The following is a 26,769-nucleotide window of genomic DNA, read 5'->3' as shown; positions in this document are numbered from 1 at the left end:
CTAAGGATGGAAGTGGAACTCTGAGCTGTGGGCTGCCATTCAGGTGAACACAGTGACATGCAGTCTGCTACCAGCAGAGAGCTCTTTGCAGAGAGAGCCCTGGATGCCAGTGTTGTTGCAGATCTGTTGGGGGAAGTGGACTCTAAAAATGGATGCTAATTAGCATGTAGGAAGTATGTTGGGAGGTGTTTTCAGGACTACTACCTTGGGTGGGAGGGGGTGCAAAGAGAGAGGAAGCAGGATTGGCAAGGAGAGAAGTTGGCCTGCTATAATACAGTCACGGGTCCTCAGCTGACTCCACAGGGGCCTCTTCAAAGCCACCCTACTTATTTGGCAGAAGCTGGGTTTTATGGCCCTGCATTAACTGGTCACTGGGTCTAGCCTCCCTGTCCCCCAGGAATGGGAGTGTTACTTTAGGACCGGTGACTATTCCCAGAAAGGACTGACAGCTGAGAGTGTTCAGCTCCTTGGGGAACAGACCCTTCAGTCTGTTCAGCTGGATTAGGGGGCACAGCATAGCATTTGTTACCTGTGCTCAGTTTAACTTCCTAAAAATAAAACTGAAAGGATCCTGCGGGCACAACAGCCAAATGGAGAGGTTTGATGTTTGGGGGTTTTTCCCTTTCCTTCTGAGGATGGGATTCTGCCCAAACAGGCCTGGTTCCCCTGGCCTAGGAAAAATCACGCAGCTTCCACATTTTATTTCCCCTGTTTACCAGTGATGAATAAGCTACTTGGTGTTGAAGAAACAGATGTCACAGAACAGACTAGGTAAGAAGAGTAAGCGATGACATCAGGGATTTTTCACATTTTCATTGGCTTCAGAAAGTGTCTATCCCATTCACAGATTCAGGCCTGGCTGCTAATTACCAGCCAGCTAATTACCAGCTGCTAATTACCTCAAGAAAGTCACCTACAGTTTAAGGCTCTTCCCATGATGGCACATGATAAATTTTACCTAATTTATTCATCCCCTCCCACCAGGCTATCACAAACTTACATGGTTAGTTACTACAAAACAAGAAAAACTGAGAAAATATTAGATTTCTCTGGCCATCAACAAATTCAACTGTCTAATTACTTTTAATGACTATATTGACAAAGGAACAAGTGACAAAGGATTACTCTATAGCATTACAAGGCATTTTGGATGAATGAAAATGGGGAAAAAATGACTAGGATCATGAACTCCAAATAGCATTTTAACAAATGCTTAAACTTCGGTCCTGACTTCAATAACCTAGACTTGGTGGGGTTTCTGTTTCTACAAAAAAGAAAAGCTGTCCTGGGGAAGCTACTTTACTACTAAGTATAATCCGAACATCTCATTTCACTGAGATCTGTGCGCCGTCAGTGATGAAATGGACAGCCTTATCTTTCTACTTACTATGTTCTAGTCCTGCCATATTAGCCATGGAAAATCTCTTAATCTAATAGTACACATGGCCCAGAATCTTTTTAGGTAACTAATTCTACCATCTGGAATTTGATGTGCCTGGCAACTGGTCTAAATACTTGTCTAGCTAAGGAGGAAGGAAGTAGTCACGCTGCATTGTTTGTGTTCCTTTACGATAATGCATTAGTCCAGCCTTGCATAGGGTGCATGTGAGTATAGATGGAGATACACATACACAAGCAACGAACATTCTACATTAAGTACTTGGAAATGGGTCTTTCAACACCTAGTTTGTTCAGTGTTGTGAAAAGTATTTACATTCAACATTTGCTTATATTTCTTGTTGAAATTTGGAGTTGAAGAGCTGTTGTGCCAAAAGAGGGGAAAAACTGCTTATTTGATAAGAACTAATTGTAAATTAGTACAGCAAATGTTTGCATGTAAATGAGCATTACTAAATTGCTTGAAGCTACCTGAAAGCCTTTCTTTTAAGTAATTTAAGTATTTCCCTTAGCTTTGGGAATTCTTTGTAATTCAAGCTATTTTCTAATTATGTTGTTTGGATAACTTACCACTGAAATACCATCGGATGAACTAAGAATCTTTTCTTTTATAGGCTTTGGTTCTAAACTAAATGCTAAAGGAAGATTCTTATTTGTTAATTTGCTAGACCAGTCCTTCCATAGAGATAATGTGAGAGGCTTAAACCCAACCTTAAATTACTAGGATCTCACTAATAGCTCTAAGTGTAGTTTAGCATGTTTTTTGATGCTTATCAGTCATTAAATTATAATCTTATGTAATTCCATTGGAGCTGCTTTATAACAACCAGAAAATTCTGTTTAAAACTGTCTTTAACCTAAAGGGAATTTTAACCTTTACGGGAATTTTCCAAATAATTATTTTTTTCTTCCCTAAGATTTAAATTGTAAGTTCTCTGTGTTTATTAGAAATCATAGTGCTGGTAGGTCTTTCTGATTGTCAGGGTTCTGTTAATTCTTATCTGAAGCCGACTGAACCTCTAGGAAGTTCATTCAGAGGTTTATTTCTTCGAGTGGCACTCAAGTCTCTGCAAACAACACAAGGCTGAAATGTTTGTCAGCTGTTCTTTGACAGGTTTATCTTTTCTGCATCAGAGTTGTTTAAAGCAGAGTAGTAGTAGTAATGAGAGCCAGCCTCCAATCGCTTCTGCCCCCCCCCCCCGATATCCAGGACTTCTGTAATTCATTCCAATTCTTAAAATCATATGGAGGTTCTCAGTTCTACTTAACTGGTCATGAAGCATTTTGTGAGCCTGGATTCCAAATCACTTTTTAATAAGTACTTACATTTATTTTATGTCTTGATTTCAATAACCTAGATTTGTTGGGGTTTCTATTTCTACAAACAAGAAAGCCCACCTGAGGAAGCTACTTAAGTAAAATCTGAACATTCATATCAATGCCCCTTCTAAAAGGAAGGTAGCTTTAAATTATAGAAAATTGCTGTGTAGACTCTGGAAATCAGTTAAGTTAGTTTTATTTCTGTGTATCAGTAAACCTTATAGATAGAGTGTGAGCTTTAGATATTTACCTAATCCTTATTCCAAAGTTGAAGTTCCAGATTGGAAATTGTGTGCCTGTGTACTGTGTGATCCTAAGAAAATCTTTTTAAATTTATGCTGTATTTTTTATTTTTTTATTATGTATGCCACCGTACAATACATCATTCATTTTTGATATAATGTTCCAAGATTCATTGTTTGTGTATAACATCCAGTGCCTGTGCAGTCCGTGCCCTGCTTAATACCCATCATTGGGCCAACCCATCCCCCCCACCCCCTCCCTTCTGAAACCCTCTGTTTTGTTTTTGTTTTTGTTTTTTCAGAGTCCATGGTCTCTCATGGTTTGTCTCCCCCTCCGATTTCCCCCCACTTCATCTTTCCTTTCCTTCTCCTAATGTCCTCCATGCTATTCCATATGTTCCTCAAGCAAGTGAAACCACATGATAATTGACTTTCTCTGCTTGATGTAATTTGCTCATATGGTGTATTTTTTAAATATTTTTTAAATATTGACACTTCACTTAGGTAAATCAGCCATTTAATTTTGGGGTGCCTAAGTGGCTCAGTTGGTTAAGCATCCAGCTCTTGATTTGGACTCAGATCATAATCCCAGTATCTTGAGATTGAGCTCTGCATCAGGTTCCACACACAGTACAGAACCTGCTTAAGATTCTCTCCCTCTCCCCCTGCTCCTCCCTGCTTCTTGCCTCTACTCATGCATGCATGTACACTCTCTCTTTATTAAATTTTATTTTATTTTATTTAAGTTCAGTTAATTAACTTATAGTGTATTATTAACTTTAGAGGTAGAGTTCAGTGATTCATCAGTTGTATATAAAACCCAATGCTCATTATGTCACATGCCCTCCTTAATGCCTGTTACCCAGTCACCGGATTCCCCCACCTTCTACCCCTCCAGCCACCCTGTTTGTTTCCTAAAGTTAAAAGTCTCTTATGGTTTATCTCCCTCTCTGATTTCATAATTTTTTATTTTTCTCTCCCTTCCCCTATGATCTCTGTTTTGTTTCTTCAATTCCACATGAGTGAGATCGTACAATTGTCTTTCTCCAGTTGACTTATTTTGCTTAGCTTAATACCTTCCAGTTCTGTCCACATTGTTGCAAATGGTAGGATTTCATTTGTCACTGATGGCTGAGTAATATTCCATTGTATATGTATACCACATCTTCTTTATCCATTCACCCGGTGCTAAGCCCTTTATCTGGTAAGACATTTACAAAAATCTTCTTCCATTCTGTAGGTTGTCTTTTGGTTTGGTTGACTATTCCTTTGCTGTGCAAAAGCTTTTTATCTTGGTGAAATCCCAGTAGTTCATTTTTGCCTTTGTTTACCTTGCCTTTGGAGACTTGTCTAGTAAGAAGTTGATGTGGCTGAGGTCAAAGAAGTTGCTGTCTGTCTGTCTCTCTCTCTTAAGAAAAAAAAAAAATCACTTAATTTTAGATCATCATCCTTATGCTCATCCCATCCCTTCCTCCCTTTTAAGGGAATAAATGTGTTGTTAGGGAGGTAAAAGTATAGCATTCATATTACTTTATTTTTTAATTTTTTACTTGGAATTGGATTAATCATGATACATAGCACATTATTTGGTTTCACTTTATTTTAGACTCCTTTTCCCTTATACAGATCTAGAACTGATACCTTGACACTTCCTTAAAGTAAATAGATAAAATTGGATGTCTTTGAGTTCCAAGTGAGCCATAGGCAGAGCCTGTTTCTGTGTATCTGTGCTTTGAAATTATAAATCAGGCTCATCCTAGAGTCTTGTTTGTGACTCCTTCAGTGTAACAATCTCTCATTATTTCATCATTTTTCTTCTAAAAGATACTATTTTAATTGTTTTCTTCCTGTGTACTTCCCCTGCTTGAGACTTTTCCAGTTCCTTCTTCTATTTAACTCGGGTATTTGCCCTTGTCGCCCAGTAGCATTGTTGCATGACCAATGATTAAATGAGTAAGGCACAGTCCCTACTCAGGGTCTAGTTGGTAAATTAAGGTTTACACAATCAACTGGAGCAAAAGCATTGATTGCTGAGGACATATGTGATGTAGCGATGAATTCAGCTTGCAGAGATTAAAGAAGGTAACACATGTGTAGATTCTTAAAGGAGCCATAGTTGGCTAAGTTGAAAGGCCTTGCAAGGAGGAGAAAAGAGCCATTTCCACAAAGACACAGATCCTTGAAAAAGCAAAGGGCCTTTTAGGGGACAGCTAGCATACTGATATGGCTAGCCTGTGAAAATGGATAGAGAGAGGCAAATACCCCAGACACTTATCCTCTCTGTGTTACTTTGAAATAAATCCCTGAAATCATAACATTTTATCCATAAATACTTCAGTACTGAGCTTATATGTCTAAAGGTTAAAGGACTTTTTAAAAATGTATAATTCCAAGACCGTTATTCTATAAAAGCTGATGATAATCATTTTCAAAATGATACAGATTTTGGCTTTTTTCTTTTTTTTTTTTTTTGAGATTTTATGAGAGGGGTGCTTGGGTGGCTCAGTGGGTTAAGTCTCTGCCTTCGGCTTGGGTCATGATCTCAAAGTCCTGGGATGGAGCCCCGCATCGGGCTCTCTGCTCAGCATGGAGCCTGCTTCTCCTCCTTCCCCTCTGCCTGCCTCTCTACCTACTTGTGATCTCTGACTGTCAAATAAATAAATAAAATCTTTAAAAAAAAATTTCACTTATGAGAGAGAGAAAGCGAGAGTTAGGAGGAGTGTGGAGGAGGAGGGGCAGAAGGAAAAGGAGAAGAAGACTCCCTGCTGAGCAGGGAACCCTGACTTAGGACTAGACTGTGATCCATCCTGGGCCCTGAGATCATGACCTGAGCAGAAGGCAGTTCCTTAACTAACTGAGCCACCCAGGAGCCCCAAATTTTGGCTTTAAGTTTCTTTCAGTCTGTGGATTCCCTCCATATCTTGCTCGTTTTTTTTTTTTTTTCCAATTTTAGAATGAAATTTAGAATAAAAATTTCCACGTATCTGTTTACCCTGAGGTAATAAATAAATAATAGATATTTTATTTGTTTCCTTTATTTACCAGTTTTTAAATAGAATAGATTCTCTAGCATTGTCTGAAAGTGATTAGTGAGTTTTCCTTTTTTGTATCACTCATGGAGTAAAATACATCCGTTGTGTTTCAGTGTGTTACATTTATTTTTTTAATGATCAGATTTTCCATCTTTGCCCAGTGGAAACCTCTTCAGGTTGGGTCCTGAATTCTTTTGACATGACCCTATAATGGTATTTGATCATTCCTTCTTACTCAGGAAGAGATTTTCCAGGCTTACTATATAAGTTTGCTGCCTCAGACTTGGAGTCATCCATTTCTCTCTGGTTCCTTTTGGTGGTAAATAATGTTTGGAGACCACAGTCTGGGCAGTAGGTTTGCTCATTGCCATTAGGTTGGTCTTTGTTCCTAGCCCTTATTGCATAGATAGAACTATATATTTTTTAAAGATTGTATTTATTTGACAGAGAGAGAACATGTACACAAGCAGGGGGAGCAACAGAAGGAACGAGAGAAGTCCTGTGTGGGGCTCGATCCCAGGATCCTGAGATCAGGACCTGAGGTAAAGGCAGATACTTAACTGACTGAGCTCCCCAGGCTCCCAAACTGTATTTTTTAAATAATAAAATAAATTATGTGTTTATATTCATATTACTGGTTCAAATTCAGGACCATAGGACTTAACATTATTAATCTTTTATTATCTTTATTTGCCACAGTAGGAACTCTTGGAATCTATGGATTCTAGAAATAAAATCATTATACTATTATTTTATTTATTTCCCATTACATTTTCTATCCCAACTTCATGATAGTTAGAGAAAAACACTGACAACTTATCCAGAAAAAAAGAAAGAAAAAAAAAAGCTGAAATGTTTTTTGTTGTTTTAGCATTTCTTTTTGTCCTTAGGGTAAATCCCATTAAGGTATGTACAGTCAAATTATGGTGTTTTAAGGTCATTTGGAATTCCATTCTGTGTAGGTATTCACATGTATTTATCTCATTTTGTTTTTAGGAATTACTTTCTTTTTTTTTTTTTTTTTAAGATTTTTACTTATTTATTTATTTGACAGAGAGAGAGATCACAAGCAGAGCAGCAGGTGGGGGGTGGAGTGGGGAAGCAGGCGCCCTGCTGAGCAGATAACCTGATGTAGGGCTCAATCCCAAGACCTTGAAATCATGACCTGAGCCAAAGACAGAGGCTTAACCCACTGAGCCGCCCAGGTACACCAGGAATTACTTTCTTAAATATGATTTTTTTAATATGTTCATTGATTCTTGATTATGTTCTCCATTTTTACCCTCTTAATTATATTAGAAATTACTAATTATTCTGTAGTTTGAACTATGCACAAACTTTTAAGTGGAACCTGGTTTTAAGATCTTTCTTCACCCAGATTATCTGATTGGTCAGAACATATAGCTCTTAATGCTTGCACATAATTCTGTAAAAAAATGATTAGAGTATAGGCAGTCTTAAAACTTGATACATACATACTTGTGTGATATAGGACATGTTATTCCTCTATCACCTTCCATTACAGGATGGAAAAGTGATATTTTTGACTAAGCCTGGGAATGGATAGTTCCATGTCAATAATGGGATATCTGGAGAAGAGCTAACCTCTCTTCCCAAAGTCACCTAGCAAGCTGGTTGTTCATGACAGAATGCTTGTCTGGTCTTCTTGTCACTTCCCTTCCAGGTGTCTGCCAGTTTTGCATAAAATGTATGGTTCATTGGGAAAAGCCTGCCCCCTTAGAACAAGGGAAATCAAAGATTTAGCTCTAAGATTTAATCAGAAGAACTGCTCATCTTATCCAGACCATGGCAGTATCTGTGTAAACACACCTTCTTAAAGCAGGTTCAGCAGAACACTAATTCCATGGGGTGTCAATGAATTTTATGCCAAAAAGGGTTCCAAAGTGAAATAACTTGGTAAGTTCTGAAGTTTAACCGCTACTAGATACCTCAGATGACAGTGTGCATTATGAATCAAAAGGAGGAATAGCATAGGCTTGTTTCCCAAGCTTATTTAACCATGAACCCATCCCACTTTTTCATAAATCAACATGTTGTATTGGAGGAGTATTACATTGGAAAACAAAGCTGCCTCGAGATTTAACTTTACAGGACATCCATGAGACAGGGACATCTTAACCACAGGGATCCATCCAGCAAAATTCAGATTCTGAGAGAACTTAGTAGCACAAATGCCTTGGTTTCATCAGTAAGAAATTGAAAAAGCAAAAGAGGGAATGAGAATGAATAGCCTAAAAGACAAGAGACCTACCAACTAATCACAATATATACGTGGACCTTATTTGGAAACTGATTCAAAGGAACTATAATAAGAAATAAAAGACAATTATAAGTTGAATTGAAATTAATAAAAGAATTAAAAGACAATTAAACCAATGTGAATACAGGCTAGATATTTAGTGATGTTAAACAATTTCTGTTAATCTTATGGATTTTTCTTAGAGCTCTTACCTTGTAGACACACATACTAAAACATTTGTAGATGAAAATACATGATATCTTTGATTTGCTTTGAATTAATGGAAGTAAAGTTGGTAATGGTTTTGTGTTGATAATGGTTAAAGCTCAGTATTGGATATTATTGGGTTCATTTTACTGTTTTCTCAGCTTTTCTATGTTTGGAAATTTCCATGGTAAAAGTTTTAAAAAGAAGACTGCTAAATATGTATCACTTCTGTATGAGTTCATTAGAAATAACTAAGGCCATAACTAATTTTAAATTTCCCTGCTTAGTCTAGATTCTTCCCCAGCAGCTGTCTTTGTTCCCCCAGCTGGAAAAAGACCAGGATTTCTAAAGCATAGAAGCCTTTTTGGATTTACAGGTGTGATTTGTTGCAGAATGAAAGAGGTTACCAGTGACATCCTTCTGTATTTGGAGGAGCCTCTCATAGCCTTGCTCCTTCCTCTGCAAGATGGAAATGGAATTGGCCACAGAAAATACCAGTTGTCTCAATGAGACACATGTGCCCTAAGAAAACATTCTCTCTGCAGCCTGTGGTTTATAGGCCCCCGTATATGCATAGACAGCAGATGGGTCTTGTGCTACGTGCCCAGAAGCCAGTAGCATACGGCAGTTAGGGGCAGGGCTCAAAGCAAGGAAAGTGGTAGTGCATTCCAACCAGAAAGGAAGTTCTTATAAAACCTTTTATCCCTGTTAATGGCAGTTTTAGCAAAAAGAGATCAAAAACAAATGTGTTTGGGGGGTGAGGGAGAAGGGCAACTTTATTTGGACCAAACCATTTTAAGATATATTGAAAACTTCATCTCTTTTCCTCATTTTATACCCCTTTCTACCTCCCCCCACCTATCTCAAGCTACACACACACACACACACACACACACACACACACCCTTAGACTAGTTTAGTTTATTGCCAGCCAGTCATGGTGCTGTCTGCTCTGGAAAGTAGCAGGAAAAGCTGATAAGGTGCTGAGGACAGAAATCTCTGGCCTTATCTCTCCCTAGCACACAGTGCCGAGAGTGCATCCTTTTCCTGTCCTAGGACAAGAGACATAAACCGACCATCTCCTGGCAGCAAGGACTTCAAACAGGCTTTGGGAGCCTGCCTCTACTTTCTATAAGAGCCAGAAAGGAGAAAGTGGGTCATTGCTTTTTTGAAAGTTGTTTTAATACCAGTAAAAATTTATATTGTCTTATAGTTCACAAACCCAATTTATAATAAGACACTCATAATAAAGAAGAAGAAAAGAAAAAGAAGTGGCGGGGGGGGGGGGGTGTAAAGGGAAGAACTACCAAAATAACCCAAGAGTTGTTAAGTCACTGTACTGTTTTGTTTAGTTAGACTTTTGCCAGGGCGTAGGTTTGGACTGAAAGGATTAGATTTGGCTTTTTGTTTGTTGACAGATCAAGCAAATGGTTTTGAGAGCTTTTGTGATAATAAGAAATTGACATACAGATGGCTCAGTTTTGGAAGAGAAGAGTGAAATATTGGCTCGTTTTTCCTCCTAACCCTCTCTCCTGCCAGGAAAACAGAAATAACATTCTCTCCCAGATTTTCATCCTATAATGTAACGAAAATAGGATGAACCTTTGGGTTAGAGCATGGCCGTGGCTTGTGAGAAGGCAATGCTTCGCTTCTCATGAAATAGTCTGCAGGGACACCAGTGATGTGGGTCTGGGCATCACCATCTCCCCTCTGGGTCCTCTTTGGAACCTCACCAGGTGAAGCAGGAAGCATGATGTCATTCTGAATATTCTAGATCCTCAGGACCCAGTTTGCAAGACTTTACAGTATTAAGGAGGCCAGGCTTAATGCTTTGTTACTAGTTTTGGAAGAAATTGTTCACTGGACACTTCCAACAGCCAGTTGCTCAGTTTGTTTCCCAGTGTCTAGAGTCTCTCATGGTTTGTCTCCCTCTCTGATTTCTTCCCATTCAGTTTTACCTCCCTTCCCCTGTGATGCTCTGTTCTATTTTTTATGTTCCACATATGAGTGAAACCATATGATAATTGTCTTTCTCTGCTTGAGACTTAGCATAAACCCCTTCAGTTCTATCCATGTTGATGCAAATGGTGGGTGTTCATCCTTTCTGATGGCTGAGTGATAGTCCATTGTGTATATGAACCACATCTTTATCCATTCGTCTGTTGAAGGGCATCTTGGCTCCTTCCACAGCTTGACTATTGTGGTCATTGCTACTATGAACCTTGGGGTGCATGTGCTCCTTCTTTTCACTACATCTGTACCTTTGGAATAAATACCCAGTAGTGCAGTTGCTGGGTGGGAGGGTAGCTCCATTTTTAACTTTTTGAGGAACCGCCATACTGTTTTCCAGAGTGGCTGTACCAACTTGCATTCCCACCAATAGTGTAAGAGGGTTCCCCTTTCTCCACATCCTTGCCAACACTTGTTGTTTCCTGCCTTGTTAATTTTTGCCATTCTGACTGGGATAAGGTGGTATCTCATTGTAGTTTTGATATGACTTTCCCTGATGGCTAATTTATTTTCTATGAACTCTTTAGAATTGTGGTCTCCCTTTAATCGATTAGGGATTTATTTATTTTTATTTTTTTTTAAAGATTTTATTTATTTATTTGACAGAGAGATCACAAATAGGCAGAGAGGCAGGCAGAGAGAGAGAGGAGGAAGCAGGCTCCCCGCTAAGCAGAGAGCCCGATGTGGGACTCGATCCCAGGACCGTGAGATCATGACCTGAGCCGAAGGCAGCAGCTTAACCCACTGAGCCACCCAGGCACCCCTCGATTAGGGATTTATTGAACTGAGTTGTTTTGCAGTTGGTTTTCTTATCATTTAGTTTCTCCCAGTGCATTTTTTAAATTTTAATTTTTGATGTGGTGGGAAAACTACTTACATGAGATCTACTCTGGTCTTATTTTTTTATTGATATTATTTTTTTACAGTCTGTCTCCCTTGGGATGGGAGCTTCTTATCAAGGTCCCAACCATGGTCAGGTAAATGATAGGTGCTCAGTGGCTGTTCATGAGGGACAAAATGGCCAAATCATTGGACCTGAGCCTTTTCAAGGTCATATTTTTGTGTCATTTACTTTTATTACATTATGTGACTCCCCGAGTTCAGAATTTTATTTAATTTACTCATACTAATAACTTAAATATCCTTTAAAAATAGAATTATTTTGCCCTACCAAATCTACTCCTAAAAAGTTTTTTTTTTTTCTTTAAGATTTTTATCTATTTGACAGACAGAGCACAAGCAGGCAGAGAGGCAGGCAGAGAGAGAGAGAGAGAAGGAGGCAGGCTCCTGAGAACCCAATGTGAGGCTCGATCCCAGGACCCTGGGATCATAACCTGAGCCGAAGGCAGAGGCTTTAACCACTGAGCCACCCAGGTGCCCCTAAAAAGTATTTTTAAATGTTTTTAATTGTTATTTTGATTTCTGGTCAATTAAAAAGAGTATAGAAGGGTTATTAACCTTATATAATATACAAGAACTGAGGGACTTTCTTTTGTTAGTGACTTCATTTACCTAATTTACCTTTCTCTTAAAAGTAATCTTGAGGGCACCTCAGTGACTCAGTCTTTAAGCATCTGCCTTCAGCTCAGGTCATAATCTCGGCGTCCTGGGATCAAGTTCCACATCAGGCTCCCTGCTCAGTGGAGGATCTGCTTTTCCCTCCCCAACTTCCCCTGCTTGTGTTCCCTCTCTCACTGTCTCTTCTCTGTCAAATAAATAAAATCTTAAAAAAAAGTAATCTTGACTATTCCAGATAACTATTCTTCCTCTAATCCTAGTTTCAAAGTACTGGGTTCTCTGAACTCTTCAAAAAATGCTGTGCTTTCTATAATAAGGAAGCTGAGTATGAGTTTTCATGACTCCTAAGCAATTATCATGTTTTTTCTGGAGTAAAGATGGAAGAATCAGATTCTCAGATAGCCTCTGCTTTTGCTCATTAAGATTCAGAGACTAGGAGCGCCTGGGTGGCTCAGTGGATTAGCCTCAGCCTTCAGCTTGGGTCATGATCTCAGGGTCATGGTATTGAACCCCGCATTGGGCTCTCTGCTCGGTGGGGAGCCTGTTTCCCCCTTTCTCTCTGCCTGCCTCTTTGCCTGCTTGTGATCTCTGTGTATCTGTCAAATAAATAAAATCTTTAAAAAAAAAGATTCAGAGACTACCCTTCAACTATGGATAAAAGATATTTGTCCTGCCTCCAGAGAACAGCAAAGAGAACCAGTTGACCTAGAATTATAAAATATAGTCAGTTTGGATTAATTTTAGACTTCATTTAAAGAAGTTGGTATCTACGTCACATTGATCATTTCTAGCTTTGCAGGAGGTTCGTTTATCTTCTAAGGGCTAGTATGTTGTGAAATGTTGTCACATGAGTCACTGCAACTTCTGAGCCTTAGGATCTTTCAGGGAGGCAAGAAACCTGCTCCTCTTTCTTTCCCCTCTTTTTCCCCAGAGGCTGTATGACTCTTGTCAGGAGTTTTGATGTCAGTTACTTGAAAAATTATTGCCATAGAGAACCATCATTTTGAAACACGTTTATGTTGGTTCTTTTAATGGATGGCAGTTGGAACAACTGAGGAGGCAAAAGAAAAAAAAAATAGACATGAACAGTTTTGTTAGCATTGGCCTTCATATGAGGAATTTGGCATTATTTGTATTGCCCTCCTGTTGTTCAGTGCAGAGCGAGATATTTTGTCCCTTTTAGTTTTCCATTATCTTCTCTGAGGGTGTCCAGTTTATTCATCTGAGTTTGTAAATTCCAAGAAAGTTCTAATGCCTAATTATTAGAAAGATATCTCTGTAGGTTTGTAGGGTGTTGAGAATTCTCTTTGATGTCTGGATCACTTCATCAGACTTTCTCCTTGTCTACCATCCTTTGCTACTTGAAATCAGATAGCAGTTAGCAGCCTCTCTACTATTCACCAGCATTAATTCAGGAAGATAACAAGTGATGGACATTAAGAACTCCCATCAAACCCAAAGCCCCCCAGTTCCATATAAATGTGGATGTAGATGTATGTGTCTGTATGTATATGTGTGTATGTGTGTATACTTCAGAGCATCTAATACTTCCAAAAGCAGATATTTGATAATTTATTTGTTCAGCAAATACTTACTTAGCATCTATTATGTTTATTTCTCTCTAGAGAGAAACAGACTTCCACAAATTCTTTACTGTTGCAATTCAAAACTTTATTTAAGGACATTGATATTTGAAATGCATATAGTTGTCACAAGTCATAAGATAGTCTTTTGATTTCCCCTAACCATTTAAAATGAAAAAATATATATATATATATATTTAGGGTGGGGGCAGAGGGAAAGAGAGAATCTCAAGCAGGGCTCAGTCTCACAACCCTGAGATCATGACCTGAGTTGAAATCAAGAGTTGGACACTTAACCAGCTGAGCCATGTAGGCACTCCTAAAATGTAAACCTGTTTTTTAACTTGTGAGGTGTTTAGAGATCAGCAGCAGGCTGGATTTGGCCCATGGGCCATAGTTTGTCATCGCTGTTCCAGAGACCTCTGCTGGAGCCCCTGCAGAGTGTGCTTCTAATACATGCCATGCATCTGATGAGAAGGAAATGGTTTCATCTGGATGGGAAGAATGTATACTGCAAAATGCTGACTCTCTTCTTCCTACCCTTCCAAGCACCTTCTAGTCATTAGGCCTGCCGGGCAGGCACAGATCTCTACCAATATATACAAAACTTACGGCTCAGTGGGTGGTAGTGAGAGTATCAGCCTTGATCTGCTTGGGCTTTGTATCTTCTGTGCTTTCCTTGAGCACCTACCATGTGGTTGTTCCTCCCTGGAGAGTGTGTTCTGAATATAAATGAAATAGGAATGGTCTCTGCCCTCAAGGAACTTAACATTTCCCTGGGAAGATGCTTACACAGCAAATTATACAGAATCAGAAAATAAAAGTAGCTCATTAATTGCTAGTCACAGACAGTAAACAAGAGAGGATATGTCACAAGTGATCAGCCTTGTTGAAGGAGGCAGTTTTGCACTCCATCTTCAAGAAGCTGATGCACCTGACTATGTGGAAAGGCTCTACAAGAACATCCTAGGCCCCGCATAATGCGTGACTGCATCAGCCCATTCTGCCCCATCTGTTGGCAGAGGCTGTAGCGCGTACATATTCCAGCAGTGCCTCATCCTGTAAGTGATGAAATCACTCCATAACTTTATCTCTGTCCAAAATGAATGGGTGCAGTTTCTACATCCCAAGAGTACGTCAAGACATAATTTGTGTTTCTCAGAACTGTCCTGCTGAAAAACTTGGAAAAGATACAAAATGTTCTTTCAAAGCACTCACTCTGCAAGCTTTCTTACCTTTGCACAGACTGATCCAGCCCAAGCTGAGGACAGAGAAGAGAGGAAGTGAGCATCTGCTCACTGCAGGCACCAGCTGTCAGAGCTAATCACTTGCTAAATCCATTGCTTTCGAGCTCAGGGCCTCTGCTTTTTCTTTCAATGAGGAAAGTTGAAGGATTGCTGTTGTAGAATGTGTTTTAACATGGAAATCAAAAGGCTTCAGTCGTCTTGTCACTTAAGATGTCACGTATGTGAGAGGCCAGTGAGCTGAAAGACTTTTGCCTTTGAAATCCCATTGCTGTACTAAATCTATCATAAGTTAAGATTTTATATTTATAGTGCATTTGCCCAAAACATCTCACTGAATTCTCAACCCAAACTGCTCTGTTTTCTTGCCCTGAAAGATACTAACAACATCCTTTTGAAGGCAATAAGGAAAATCCTTTTTATTTGGGCATTTTGCTGTTAATCCACCTTAGTATACATGTTTGAAAGGCAAAGAGAACTGTGAACCCAGAGGTGTTTGAGCAGATAGCTCATTAAGCTGCAGAGCCTCTAGGAGAGATTTATGTAAGAGAAACACCCAATAAACTCAAAATTCTGTGGATACTGGAGAAAAGTTGACATGTGTAGTTTTGGGCATCTTTCAGGCACCTGAGATGATTGTGATGTATTATAATTGATGTTGTAAGGATCTCTCTTTGCAAAGTCTTGTTTCCTTTACATCCATTCTGTCCCACTGCTCCCAATTCCAATGGTAATTCAGAACTGCCAAAGATAGGTTTAGGTCCCAAGATTCTCCAGCCCTCATAATGGCGCAAGTATATATAGGCTTGACCACTGGAATGTAACTACTGCTTTTGAGAAAACGGAGACAAAGCAAGTTAACAGTAGGAGGTACTGCCCGCCTCCCCAAGTAATCGTTTTTGGTATTAGAGGTATCTGGCTGGAAGTTGTAAGACATCTGTCCATGAGGGAGTCTTACCTTAGGTGGAAGTTTGGACTCAACTTTTACTTCCTGCTTCAAAACCCTCACACTTTGCTAAGTGAATTTACATGCTAATTTGACTAATTATAAACCTCTTCAGCCTGGTTTTAGGCTATTTTTTATTTATATAAACTGCAAACTACATAAGGGTTTGTTTGTTTTTTTTGTTTTTGTTTTTGTTTTTTTCTTTTTAGAAAGTAATATCTATTTCTGGTGACATTTTTTCTACGTCAAGCTTTTTGCATCAGTTACCTTCTGCCCTCGTCAAAGTTGAGCGTGGATCTTAGTCCATGGGTTATATGACCAACTGATACACATTTCCATATTAGGATGATTTCTGAAGAAAGCAGCAGCAACAAGTGAATCTGTGACATAGGCCAAAAGTTAGGATGCTATAGTGGAAAGAGAAAGGGCTTTGTTTCTGGCAGCCTTGTGGCCCCAAGACCTTCTGCAGTTAAGCGCTTTGATCTGTAAAATGGAGACAGTTCCTTTCCTTGGGCTGCTGTGAGGGTCACATGGCCTGACTTATGGTAATAAGTGACTGGCATTTTGAAGGCATCTCAGAAATGGTGGCTGCTTTCTTCAGTACATCAGGTATGGCCTTGTTGGGTCAAGTTTCCTTCTGTAACTGACTGCAGCATTCCCACAGGTACCTTCTAGCTTTAAACCATTGAGGTTCTGTGAATTGAGGAACAGGCACTTCTGAGTTACATCCCACAAAATATTTATTGCTTGGGTAGAAATTAAGGCCCCAGCTATCATTTGGGAAAACTGATTGTCAGATTTTTTTTTTTTTTTTTTAGTTTAAACATTATGAATTCTTGGGACGCCTGGGTGGCTCAGTTGGTTAAGCAGCTGCCTTCAGCTCAGGTCATGATCCCAGCGTCCTGGGATCGAGTCCCACATCGGGCTCCTTGCTCAGCGGGGAACCTGCTTCTCCCTCTGCCTCTGCCTGCCATTCTGTCTGCCTGTGCTTGTTCTCTCCCTCTCTCTCTCTCTGATAAATAAATAAAATCTTTAAAAAAAAAAAAACATTATTAATTCTTTATTTTGTATACCCAGGACCAATATTTTCTCACAGTAAAATTTTAGACACACAATAATCACCTACTTTTAAATGAACATGAAGATTAAATCCCTCATGAAAACAACCACTAATTTGCACATGCATTTCCCTCTGTTAATTGTATCTTGCTTCACATTTCAAATGAAATTCTCCAAAGTTGCATTATTTTAACTACAAATTAAAAACAGTGTGTATTTTTTTTATTAACATATATTATTTGCTTCAGTGTTCAGGTCTGTGAATTATCAGTCTTGCATAATTCACAGCACTCACCATAGCATATACCGTCCCAATGTCCATCACCCAGCCACCCTCTCTCTCTCTTCCCGCCCCCCAGCAACCCTCAGTTTGTTTTGGGGTATTACGAGTCTTTTATGGTTTGTCTCCCTCCCGATCTCATCTCGTTTCATTTTTCCCTCCATACCCCCCATGATCCCCATTCTGCCTCTCAAATTCCTCATATCAGAGAGATCATATGATAATTGTCTTTCTCTGATTGACTTACTTCGCTTAGCGTAATACCCTCTAGTTCCATCCACATTGTTGCAAATGGCTGCATAGTATTCCATTATGTATATACCACATCTTTATTGGTTTATCTATTGATGGACATCTAGGTTCTTTCCACAGTTTGCTATTGTGGACATTGCTGCTATAAACATTCGAGTGCACGTGCCCCTTTGGATCCCTACATTTATATCTTTAGGGTAAATACCCAGTAGCGTGATTGCTGGGTCATGGGGTAGCTCTATTTCCAACTTTTTGAGGAACCTCCGTACTGTTTTCCAGAGCGGCTGCACCAGCTTGCATTCCCACCAACAGTGTAGGGGAGGGTTCCCCTTTCTCTGTATCCTTGTCAACACCTGTCGTTTCCTGACTTGCTAATTTTAACCATTCTGACTGGTTAACATGTACTTTTGTAAGCTCAGAGAAATGAGAAGACTGAGATTTTCTGGGAACAGACTATATTAACTCAGGAAACAGAACAACACAAGGAACTGTTGCACTTTATATTTTTAAAAGAGTAGGTTCTAAAATACATGGAAAAGATTTCAAGACTCTAAATGTACCCTTGGGTCTTTTTGAGTAATTGACAAAAAGGAAGGCAATACAGTGGACATATTACAAATTTAGGGAGAGGTTTGTTTTAAAACTGCTTTTGTTATTCCCTTATCATTTCCCCTCCTCGTTCATGGACCTCTTTCTTTGCAAAGCTTCGTCTTAGGTATCCTGCTTGGTCCTGGAAATGCACATTTACTTCGGACATGTCCCTGACCACGTGAACTGACAGGAGGCTGTAGTTAGCGTAAACCCTGGGGGGATTCCACAGGCAGAGCCCAGCTCCCACACAGACGACTCTACAACCTGTATCGGTCACTGGACCAAAGTGAAAGCCTGCATTTCTCCTTGAGCGTGCCATAACTAGGCAGCTATTAAAACTCTTGGCCCACTCAAGCCAGGACTTAAAGAATCTTAGGCTGTGAAGGCATAAAAGCCAAGGGAGAGGCTGCCCATCATTCATTCCAGAAGGCCACCAGTTTTAATTCCAGTTGGGTAAAATCTTTAGCATTTCCCCCACGCTCTGCCTTTGGAGAACACAAATTTAGGGTATGTGAAGGATCGATGGGGATTTTGAAGCCAAGGTATAGAAAAAGAGAACCTTCAAAATTGTTAAGTACAAAAAGAGAATTTATTATCATTTTTTACATGGACAGGACTGGAGGAGATTATGCTGAGTGAAATAATAAGTCAAGCAGTGAGTCGATTATTATATGGTTTAAATTACTTGTGGAGCATAAGGAATAATATGGAGGACATTAGGAGAAGGAACAGAGAAGTGAACTGAGGGAAATCAGAGGGGGAGCTAAAGCATGAGAGTCTGGACTCTGAGAAACAGGGGGCTTTGGGGTAGGGGGGCTGGGTGAGCCTGGTGGTGGGTATTAAGGAGGGTACGTATTGCATGGAACAGTGGGTGTGGTGCATAAACAATGAATCTTGGAACACTGGAAAAATAAAATTTAAAAAAATAGTAATATGTTCTTGGTTTTAAAAAAAAGCTGTATATTGGACTTTGTGAAAGACAATTTTTTTTGTTTTTCCTTTACTTTGTAAGTTAATGAGACAATGAAGTTAGCTTAAACATAGCAGATTTAAGTAAAGCTTTATGGGAATTTGCTTTATGGGGAAACAAGTTTTAGATTTTTGTGACCTTTCTTAGAAGTATTTAGGATGATTTTCAGGATATAGGTATAAAACAGATTTATAGTTAATAGTCACTCCAGTTTTTTGCTTTCACTGATTTAATCCTCTATGTAGTGTCTGTTCTTTTAAACAAATTCTTAACAACTCTTCAGTACAAAATAGTATTTGGCTCTTTCAGCTATTCTGAATGGTATTACTCAATCTCCTTGTTGACTGCCTGCTCTCTTACAGGTGGTGTAGAAATGTTTTTCCCATGGGTAGACTGCATGTATATTGGTGTCACTGCAGCATCTTGGCTTAACAGTTGGGGTGGTGCTTTGCTATGACCAGAGCTCATCTCTTCTGCCTGCTTATACTGCCTCACTGTACCTTCTCTGTGATATGAGCAGCACAAACGTCTCTTCAGAGATCAGTAAGTTTTAGACCTCCAAGGCACTTTGGAAGTGATCTCCTTTAACCTACTTCTTTGACTTAATAATAGGTAACAGGCTTAGAGAATCTATGGGATCCATTAAAGACCTTCATTAGTTAACAGCAAGGATTAGAATTCAAAAAAAAAAAAAAAAGGTTACCTGAATCCTTAAGCGTAAATCAAATGTTTAGTAAGAACTATACCTCTCTTGGTAGCATTTTGTATGGAAATGGAAGTTTTCAAAGTATTGGTCATTTATTTGGCTGATATTTAGAACACTGTTAGCAAATTGGTGCATTCTCAAAGTTTATGAAAAAGTAGAAGTCACTTTGTGGCATTATAGATTTTTTTTTTTGAGGTTGTATTTTGTGATTAATGGAAATGTGGAAAGATGCAAGTTGTCTGTTTCAAATGATTAGAAGCAACTGTTGCATTTTTTCAGTCTTACTTTGAAATAAAGACCAAACATGAAAAAAGTTTTAGTTTTCTTAAAAAGGTGTATATTTTTCATATTCATGGCCAAGAATATAGAATACAGGGATGACAGTTGCTATAGTAAGAAACTAGGTTTATGATTTATAAAATCAAAATAAGAGCTTATGCTGTAGGAGTCCTAGGCACTGCCCTTACAAGAGTCAGATCTGCAACTGATTACTTCTGTTTCTGTGGCTTTTAAAACAGATACATTCCTGTGATGTGGGAGGGTGGCTGCCCCTGGCATTAAATGGCTCTCCCCGGCAAGTCATTGTTTTGCCTACACTTTCTTTGAGATAAATAGGATTTGGGTGCTGGCACCTTTTGCTTGTCTCCATGCCCTGCTAAGTTTGGTGTGCAATGGCCCGTGGTTATTAAAATCCTTATCACCATAAGGAGTTGATTATGATCATAGTTATTTTCTGGAATTAGAAAGGCCTGCTGAATTCAACAACTGACTCAAAAATAGTCTTATATTTCCTAATAATTAAAAGTGTGATTAATGCCAGCAATTAGTTCCTGTGATTTAACTGTTAAAAGCAGGAATTAAGGAGGTAATACATAGGTGAGCAAGGTAAGGAGCCATAGGATACAATTTAAATTTCAGTTCCTCAGACACCAGATGAGCTGGCCTGCATAAAATAAACTCCTTTTAATGCCATGAAACTAAATGAGACCTGCTTTACATAAACAGGACACCTTCACAGACTGTCTTCTGTCTGGGTGTGGCTTTGTACCTTAAATGGAAGGCAAGAGCATTCTTGCCCATCAAACTGGGATTAGCTGGCATCAGGACACCTTGAGAAGATTTCTCATTCTGCTATGCAGAATTTCAGCTTTTTCAACATTTAAAGAATTAAAAAGACAAGTGACCTTGTTTCACTTTCCTGGGGCAGCTGTTTTTAAATATTTTGCAAAATTACATGATGGGATTGCAGCCAGAATTGAATGCTTGATAGGTAGCATATGAAGTTGTTCCAGCACTTAGTTGGTTTATTCCATATGTTCTGCTGTTTACATTTGGAAATTTAAAAATTGACCACACAATTTTGTGTGGTTTTTTTTTTTAAAGATTTATTTATTTATTTGATAGACAGAGATCACAAGTAGGCAGAGAGGTAGGCAGAGAGAGAGGAGGAAGCAGGCTCCCCGCTGAGCAGAGAGCCGGATGCGGGGCTCAATCCCAGGACCCTGGGATCATGACCTGAGCCGAAGGCAGAGGCTTTAACCCACTGAGCCACCCAGGCGCCCCCACAATTTTGTGTTTTTAGCCCTGAGTAAAATAAGGTTTGTGTTAATTGGGTAAGTTGTGATACTGTTGGTATGGTATCCTTTCGTGAGAGCTCTCTGAGGCAATAGCCTCTAAAACCCAGTTGTTCATTGATGGAGTATTGATTCTGCTGGAATTTGAAAAAGGATGCTACGTTGATTCCACTGAGCTGGTTTTTGAGTTCTGTGTCAAGAACATGGTGTGGTCCATTTATATGTGTTGGTTTGTCATAAAGTTAGCTGCATAGGCAGAACTTTGCCTGACAAGTTCAGAAAAATTTGTAGAATCCTAATTTGGAAATGGATTTATTCAGAAAGCCATTTTTCTACCCTTCCAACATGAAAGGGTCAACCAGTCTCTTCTGTGCAAGTAAGTAAAAATGAAAAGAAGCCCGGTTATTATGAAAATCCAGGTTTAGCATTATTGTCTAAGGGCTTATTTCAAAAGTTTCTGTCGGCATAGTTACTCTAAACATTGACTACATAAACCATAGTCCTTATATTCTTCATCTTGTAGGTACTTATTTTCTCGAACACATTTTCATCCTCTTCCTGTCAGCCAGCCAAAACCCATATGATGATGGTAGCATTTCATTTTTTATCCCAAGCTATCAAGTTAGGAATTTTCTCACTTCTAAAGCCTTACAGTTGAATGTATTTATTTAAAATTAAAATGTAAACCTCACTTAATGCCAGCTGTTATGAATGAGTAATTCTTCACATTTGGAAACAAGACTAACAGAGCCATGAGTATCTAATCCATGTTGGAGTAAGGATGGGGCCATCTCTCTTCCCCCCCAGCCCCAGCTGAGAAGGAATGGTTCCCCATGATAACCTACCCTTTGTGTGTGGAAGAGGGAACACATACACTTCCAGCCTTAGTGCATTCTCTTCTGGAGGGCCACCCCTGTCTGTGGAGGAGACAGGTGTTCCTGACACACCAGATTCTGGGTTGGCATTGGGCTCCTGTTACAGGAAGGGCTAGCATATATCTGTGTCATCTATGCTTCCGGGTCAATGCACAGAGACCTGTGTAATCCATAATAGAGCTGAAATAGGTGTCTGATAAAATCACAAAGCTGGAGAACGTCAGTGTCCCTGTGTTTTTAAGGGAGCTTCTGGGTACTTAGTCATCAGGCATAACATTGTTGCTAAGCAGCTATTTACTCACAATTCCCTGTAGGTGACTTGCCCAAAGTTAGCTTCTGTCTTTTGAATACATACAGTATTCAACCAAGTGTCTGGCCATTTTGTTCTGTGCTTTACTGTTGAGCTCTACCAAAAGGGAGACAAAGAGCCAAGGTGGAAGCTGGGCACTTAGCCTGGTCTTCTACTGCTTAGGGTGAGTAGTTCCATGTGCAGTTCTTTGGGATGCTGTGAAGAGTTAACAGTTGATGCTTAATTGGTTTTAACTTTTTTCCCCACCTTAGGATGATGATTCCAGCCCCGCCACTCCAGATGGGAATGTGTCTTCCACTACAACGACCAGTGCCTTCACCATCCAGGAGTACTTTGCCAAGCGGATGGCAGAGCTAAAGAATAAGCCACAGGTCTTAGCAACAGGGCCTGACCTTGCAGAGACCCGAGTGGAAAGAAAAAGGGGAAAGAAGAGAAAAAAAGAGGCAAAAGATAAAAATGTAGAGACTTACACCGAACCGCAGGCCAAGAAGAAGAAAGACCAAGCTGAATGGCAGCTCAGAGACCCTTGTCAGGATGAGAATTCTGGTGTTTCTGCTGAGGATGGAGAGGATTGTGTGTGGCCCCCTGATGACCAGGACATTATCCCAAAGCCCAAAAAAAGAAGAGAAAAGAAAAAGCTGCAAAAGCAAGTTGAGGAAGCAGTGGAAGCTATATTACATGACATACCAATGAAGAAGACGAAGAAGAAGAAGAAGAAAAAGAAGCAAGGTTCCGAATAAATTCCTCGAGCCAGGGCCTTCTAGCCATTCAGCTGTCAGAGCCCTGTGAGCAAACACCTTTGGCCTGAAGTCATAGCAGAGTTCACCCAAGAGTGTTTGTGCACATCTTTTGACATGCCCGTGGGTTGCTGAGTCTCGTCTTCTCACCACATTTTTCCCAACACATCCCTGGAGAACTTTCTATTGTCCCAAATCATGTCTCTCATAAACAAATAAATTTCTTTTTAGACCATGAGCCCTTTAGCCTGAGTGTTTATTCATATTTATTTGAATATGCTACATTATGTGTATGGGCACGTGTGTGTGTAGGTGTGTCACAGTCTGTATTTGCTCTTGATTTCCTTCAGTAACAATGAATTGTGCTTCCTTCTCAAGGACTCAGTCTAATTAAAGGATTAAGAGGCAATAGTTTGGATTTACATAATTCTTTCTGTTCTATAGCCAACCATGCATTTTTTGCCAAGCATGTATTATGTGCTTACATTCCCAGATTGGAGTGTTGTTTGGTTTAGTTTGATTTGGTTGGGGAGATTGTTTTAATATCCTCTCTTCCACCAAGTGATGGTGGCTGTGTATTCAGAGATCTTCTTCTTCCCAAGATAACAAAGTGAGCTGACTCTGGGGATAGCTTAATCTTCCGGGTCTCCCAGGAGGCCTCTCAGCCAGCTGTCCCTCACGGAGTGTGGAAAGTCAGAACTGCTTCCATGTGGTGGTGCTTGGGGATAGTCCCCTGTCATGTGCTCTGCCTTATTTGTAATGAGGAGGAGGTCCTCAGGAGGTTCAAAAATACTGAGAAGCTAAGGTCATGGAAGTAATTTCCTCTGGAAATCAGCCAGTCTCGAGATTGCCTTATAAAAGTACCTAAAAGTATAAACATTGCATACATAAAAAAAGAGTATCTTTCTGTGCTGCTCAAAGCACATGGCATCACCTCATTGTGTTTATCCTGCCTGCCACTATGCCCTGGTGAGTCTCCCTGTGTGCTGGTTAATCTTCCTGGGGGACTTGACTTCAGACCCCCTCATGCCCTCTTTGGGACACAGTGGAAAAGCAAATGCTTGCTTGAAGTTTGGAGGTCCAGCCCTACTGTTTTCCCTGCTTGTTTGCCCTCCTCTGCCTTCTTTTTGCTCCTCATCTATTCCTTCTTCATCATCCTTTTCTCCTTTTACTCCCTTTTCCCTGCTCTCTTCTTATTTTCAGCCCCCAGCTTTCTTGTACCCCTTTTTAGCTGCCTGCTTCCCATGCCACTCTTGCAGTTTGCCACTGCTTGGCCTGCTCTGCGGGACCTGTGACCGTAGGTGTAGGGGGAGGAGGGACTTCACAGGCTGTGTGCTCTTCCCCTGATTTCAAGATTGCTGAGGGGTAGCAGGAACTAGAACACCCAGGTGATCTGATCACCTGTGGCCCTTGATTCTAACTCTCGTGATCATATATTCCATATGAACCATGGCCCTGAGATGCTTAGGATTGAGAAAATATATGAAGAATGTTTGGTTTTAATCCCTTTAAGATTCTGAAGAGTGCTTATTGTTTAAATACACACACATACACACACATCCCACAGAGAAAAAAGTCTTACGAATTCAAAGTCTGAGGTCTAGTTTCTCAGTTTTATCTTGGCTTCCAGAATTTAGAATCCCAGGCTATGACCCAGGCTAATAAAACACCCAAGATTTTTCAAGTCAGTTTTCTTTCAGAGGGCACATGCTCCAGTTATCTCTGCTTGTCCCAGCTTGTCGATGAAACCAGGGTTCCAGAAGGGAGTCAGAATGTATAAAACCTAAAGTGAACTCTCTTTTAAATACAAACACACATATATATGTACATAATATATATGTTACACATATATGTATATATAAAAACATATGTATATAAATATATATGTTTATTATATGTAGTCTTTTTCTTTTTTGCTTTTTATTAAACTTTAACTTCTCTTACTGATAAAAATCAGTGCCAGGAGAATATACTCAACTGTATGCAGAAGGAGGAAGCAAATGGGTATTTAGGAAGAAGGTGCAGTGCTTCTAGGTCAAATGCGGTGAAGGGGCCAACTGGGAAGACCAGAGGCCAGAGGTGCTGAAGGGACGTTCTTTGGAATTCCAAGGCAATTGCACCGAAAGGGAAGTGCAGCGTCCATAGATTGAGCCTGTAGACTATGATAATGATTATATTAATGGGCTGTGGAAAGAACTTGTAAATGAGTTTAATGGCCAAATGGGTAGCCTGAGTAAAAGGCACATCTTCAACAAAGAGCAAACAGTGACCATTTGCTTTGAAGGACACAGAATCTTTATTTTCTCCAGACAGCCTTAGCTTTCATTTTTCCCAAGAGTCTCTTTTTCAGGACACTTAGTTTTCTGAAACTAAGGATCTAAGTGGAGGACTTAGAGGACTGCATTTTATAGGCATGTTTTTAAAATTGTTCATGTACGAATCCTATTTTTTGCCTTAAATTATCTTAAGTGAAAATACGTTAATTTTGTATTCTGCTGTGCTTTCTTCAGTTTTAAGAGGTAAAGCAGGTTCTCAGGAGATTTATCCAACAATGAGGTTCCTAAATGTTGTCTTATAGTGCCCTTTTTTCCTTTTTTGGTTAATTTTAATAGATAATAATTACTATATGAAATCCTATGTGCCTGGCCCTATTTCAAACAGTTTAAATAAATCAACTCATGTATTAGCACCCAGTAAAATAATCATTATTGTAATTCCCTTTTACAGATAAATTCTGTTTTATAAGCAGGCCTCTTTTAATTTGTATAGCTAGAATAATGCTGCTCCTAGAGAACCAGATGATTCAGTCCCTGGTCACAAACCCATGCTCCCTTTTTTGGTCCTTGACTTGACCACATCCAGTATTACCTGTTATTAGCAAAATTTTCTGTTGTTGATGCTCTTAACTTTGCATGTCACTGTTACTTTTATTTATGTATTCTCAATTTATTAAAAAAAAAAAATAGCAGTTCACCCATTTCTTACACTACCTACCACATCTTGCAAACACCGGTCTTCTATATCTGAGCTTGGTTTTGTTTTCTTTCTTTTTTGTTTACTTACGGGTTTTAGATGCCACATATAAGAGAGATCATATGGTGTTTGCCTTTCCCTGACTTGTTTCACTTAGCTAATGACCTCAGGTTTTGTTTTCTTTCTTTTTTGTTTACTTACGGGTTTTAGATGCCACATATAAGAGAGATCATATGGTGTTTGCCTTTCCCTGACTTGTTTCACTTAGCTAATGACCTCAAGGTCCATCCATGTAGTTGCAAGTGGCAAGATTTCATTCCTTTTTATGGCTGAACAATGTTATTTTATTTGTATTTATAAATTTCTTTATCCTTTTTATCCATTGATGGACACTTGTGTTTTTTCCCTATATTAGCCATTGTAAGTAATGCTGCAATAAACATGGGGGGGGGGTCATATGTCTTTTCAAATTAGTGTTTTTATGTTTTTAGATAAATGCCCAGAAATGGAAATGAAGGATCTTATGATAGTTACATTTTTAATTTATTAAGGAACTTCTGTACTGTTTTCCATAGTGCTTCACTAGTTTACATTTCTTCCTACCAGCGGAACACAAGGGTTCCTTTTTCTCCCACTTCCTCACCAACGTGTTATTTCTTGTCTTTTTGATAATAGCCATTCT

The 26,769-nt window shown here is 39.4% G+C and overlaps 1 protein-coding gene across 2 annotated transcripts in view; it reads left to right on the top strand.

The window, feature by feature from the left end:
* PINX1 (PIN2 (TERF1) interacting telomerase inhibitor 1) overlaps nt 1-23,352 on the top strand; it is an 85,172-nt gene extending 61,820 nt beyond the window's left edge. For both annotated transcript variants that reach the window (XM_059177216.1, XM_059177223.1), the window contains exon 7: nt 22,629-23,352. In XM_059177216.1, the coding sequence (XP_059033199.1) occupies nt 22,629-23,117 (489 nt within the window). In that variant the 3' untranslated portion in view covers nt 23,118-23,352. The remainder of the gene's footprint in view (nt 1-22,628) is intronic.
* The last annotated feature ends 3,417 nt before the right edge of the window (nt 23,353-26,769 follow it).

This window comes from Mustela lutreola, chromosome 1, assembly GCF_030435805.1.
Source record: "Mustela lutreola isolate mMusLut2 chromosome 1, mMusLut2.pri, whole genome shotgun sequence".
In the NCBI taxonomy this organism is placed as follows: domain Eukaryota; kingdom Metazoa; phylum Chordata; class Mammalia; order Carnivora; family Mustelidae; genus Mustela; species Mustela lutreola.
Note: the sequence above shows the minus strand (reverse complement) of the source record. Positions and strands in the feature narration are given on the sequence as shown.